At 38.1% G+C, this 2218-nt stretch overlaps 1 protein-coding gene across 1 annotated transcript in view; it reads left to right on the forward strand.

The window, feature by feature from the left end:
* Positions 1–1947, forward strand: part of LOC125035840 (sacsin-like) — a gene marked incomplete in the record, with an annotated part of 33647 nt that extends 31700 nt beyond the window's left edge. The window contains 1 exon segment of the mRNA XM_047628110.1: positions 725–1947. Within this exon segment, the coding sequence (XP_047484066.1) occupies positions 725–1021 (297 nt within the window).
* Between the last annotated feature and the right edge of the window lie 271 nt (positions 1948–2218).

Genomic DNA, 2218 nt, shown 5'->3' on the forward strand with positions numbered 1-2218 from the left:
ATTTTCTCTCTCTGTCTATCTCTCTCTCTCTCTCTGTCTGTCTCTCTCTCTCTCTCTCTCTCTCTCTGTCTCTCTCTCTCTCTCTCTCTCTCTCTCTCTCTCTCTCTCTCTCTCTCTCTCTCTCTCTCTCTGTCTCTCTCTCTCTCTCTCTCTCTCTCTCTCTCTCTCTCTCTCTCTCTCTCTCTCTCTCTCTCTCTCGCTCGCTCCCTCGCTCGCTCTCTCTCTCTCTTTCTCTTTCTCTTTCTCTCTTTCTCTCTCTCTCTTTCTCTCTCTCTCTTTCTCTCTCTCTCTCTCTCTCTCTCTCTCTCTCTCTCTCTCTCTCTCTCTCTCTCTCTCTCTCTCTCTCTCTCTCTCTCTCGCTCAATTGAATTTTTAATAATAACCGCAGTGCTTTTAGTCATGTTGAAAGGAATTTTCTGAGCTTCTCATGTGCTCTGTTTTGATGAAACCTTCTCCAGTTTATTTCATCCTGTGCACCATTTTGCAACCCCTCTTTCCCCTGGCCTAATCATCCTTGGTAGGGACTCTCCATCTTTTATTTGGTCTTTATCGCATTGGCCTCACCCGATCTTTTTTTTTCTCTCTCTCTCTCTCCTTTCACACTCCTATTCCATGATAACATTTGTTCTTGTGCCTTCCTACTTCTTTAACTTAAAACATTGTCTTGATGTGCGTGTTCCTGATGGCGCCACTCAATAATTACCAAATTTGGTTTAATTCACAGGCAGCCGAAAAAGTACTGAAAGCAGCCCTATACTTGGAGGACAGAGACACGGCGCAGAGTTATCAGAGTGGCTCTGAGTGCCATTCCCTGACTGCAGTGGCAAGGCATCTATCCTGCAGCAATACCTCGAGCTTGGCAACTGATATGCAATTTCACGTCGGCCATCATACCAATCTGAGATACCCAACAAGCTTAGGATCCCCATGTGATCGCTATACCAAACATGATGCTGAATTTATGCTGGAGAAAGCAGCTAGCCTCATGGAAACACTGAAGCCTAGGTTTCAATCCTTGTAATTTTTTTTGTTTGTTTGTTTCCCCTTTTGCAGGCATTGATGTTTGCATTCCTGACATTATAAATTCAAGATTAAGGATTATGCTAAAATGTATAGGAACTTGTCAATCATCATGCCGGTCTAGAAGAGTGCCCTATATATCTTACATCACTAGATTTTTGTTTTCTTCTTCTTCTTATAATGTAAGATGTAACAGTTCTGAATTTCAAAAACTGAACATTTTATCATAAGTATATATACTTCTACATGATATGTTTTTTTTTGTACCCACATTTTTGTCAAACACGAAGTTTGATTAGTAATTACCTTTATGTTAGATACGAGTGTTCTGGGATTTCAAAGAACATTTATTCAAGTATTTTTTACATGTTATGCAGTGTTATGCCCAAAAACAAACATGGTTCGAATCCTATCCTGAACACAAAATGTAATCCTTATTGTTAGGTTAAGTTTTTTTAACTTCATTCACAAGACTTGTGTCCTTGATTTTACATGTCTTGCATCACTGATTGAAGTAAATAACCATATTATTTTATTTGTCGATAGGGAGCAAGTACTGCATTATTCTGTATTATCTTTTGAGTATTTTTGTTATTTCCTTTTGAATACCCCAAGTGCAAAGGGGGTTGCTTATCCAATGTTATATGATATGAGATTTCAAGACTTATATTTTCCATAGGTTCTACAGTATATAACTCGGTAACATTACTTTTTATGTTTTTCATGGTAAAATGCATTCCACTGAGTTACAATTCTCTTGTTCAGTGTAGGTGTTCAAGGTTTTTAAACAGTGACCTTTATATTCTGTTTTAATTTTTTACACATGTGAATTTCCATGTTCAAAGTATCTATATATTGTATTAAGTATTATTAACTATTAAGTTAATCTGTATACCCTATATAACAATAAAGTTTCATGATATAAAATTCGTTCGTCATACCTAATATGAATTATGAAGTTTATATAGAAAATTCTCTCTCTCTCTCTCTCTCTCTCTCTCTCTCTCTCTCTCTCTCTCTCTCTCTCTCTCTCTCTCTCTCTCTCTCTCTCTCTCCCTCCCTCCCTCCCTCCCTCCCTCCCTCTCTCTAAAATTGTCAATTGCATCACTATCAGCAGATCTAGGCAAAATTATATTGAACATAGGCAATGCATTATTCATTAGGTCGGAAGCTACTCTGTACATCGTACATGCTTGCT

Source organism: Penaeus chinensis, chromosome 20, assembly GCF_019202785.1.
Source record: "Penaeus chinensis breed Huanghai No. 1 chromosome 20, ASM1920278v2, whole genome shotgun sequence".
Classification (NCBI taxonomy): domain Eukaryota; kingdom Metazoa; phylum Arthropoda; class Malacostraca; order Decapoda; family Penaeidae; genus Penaeus; species Penaeus chinensis.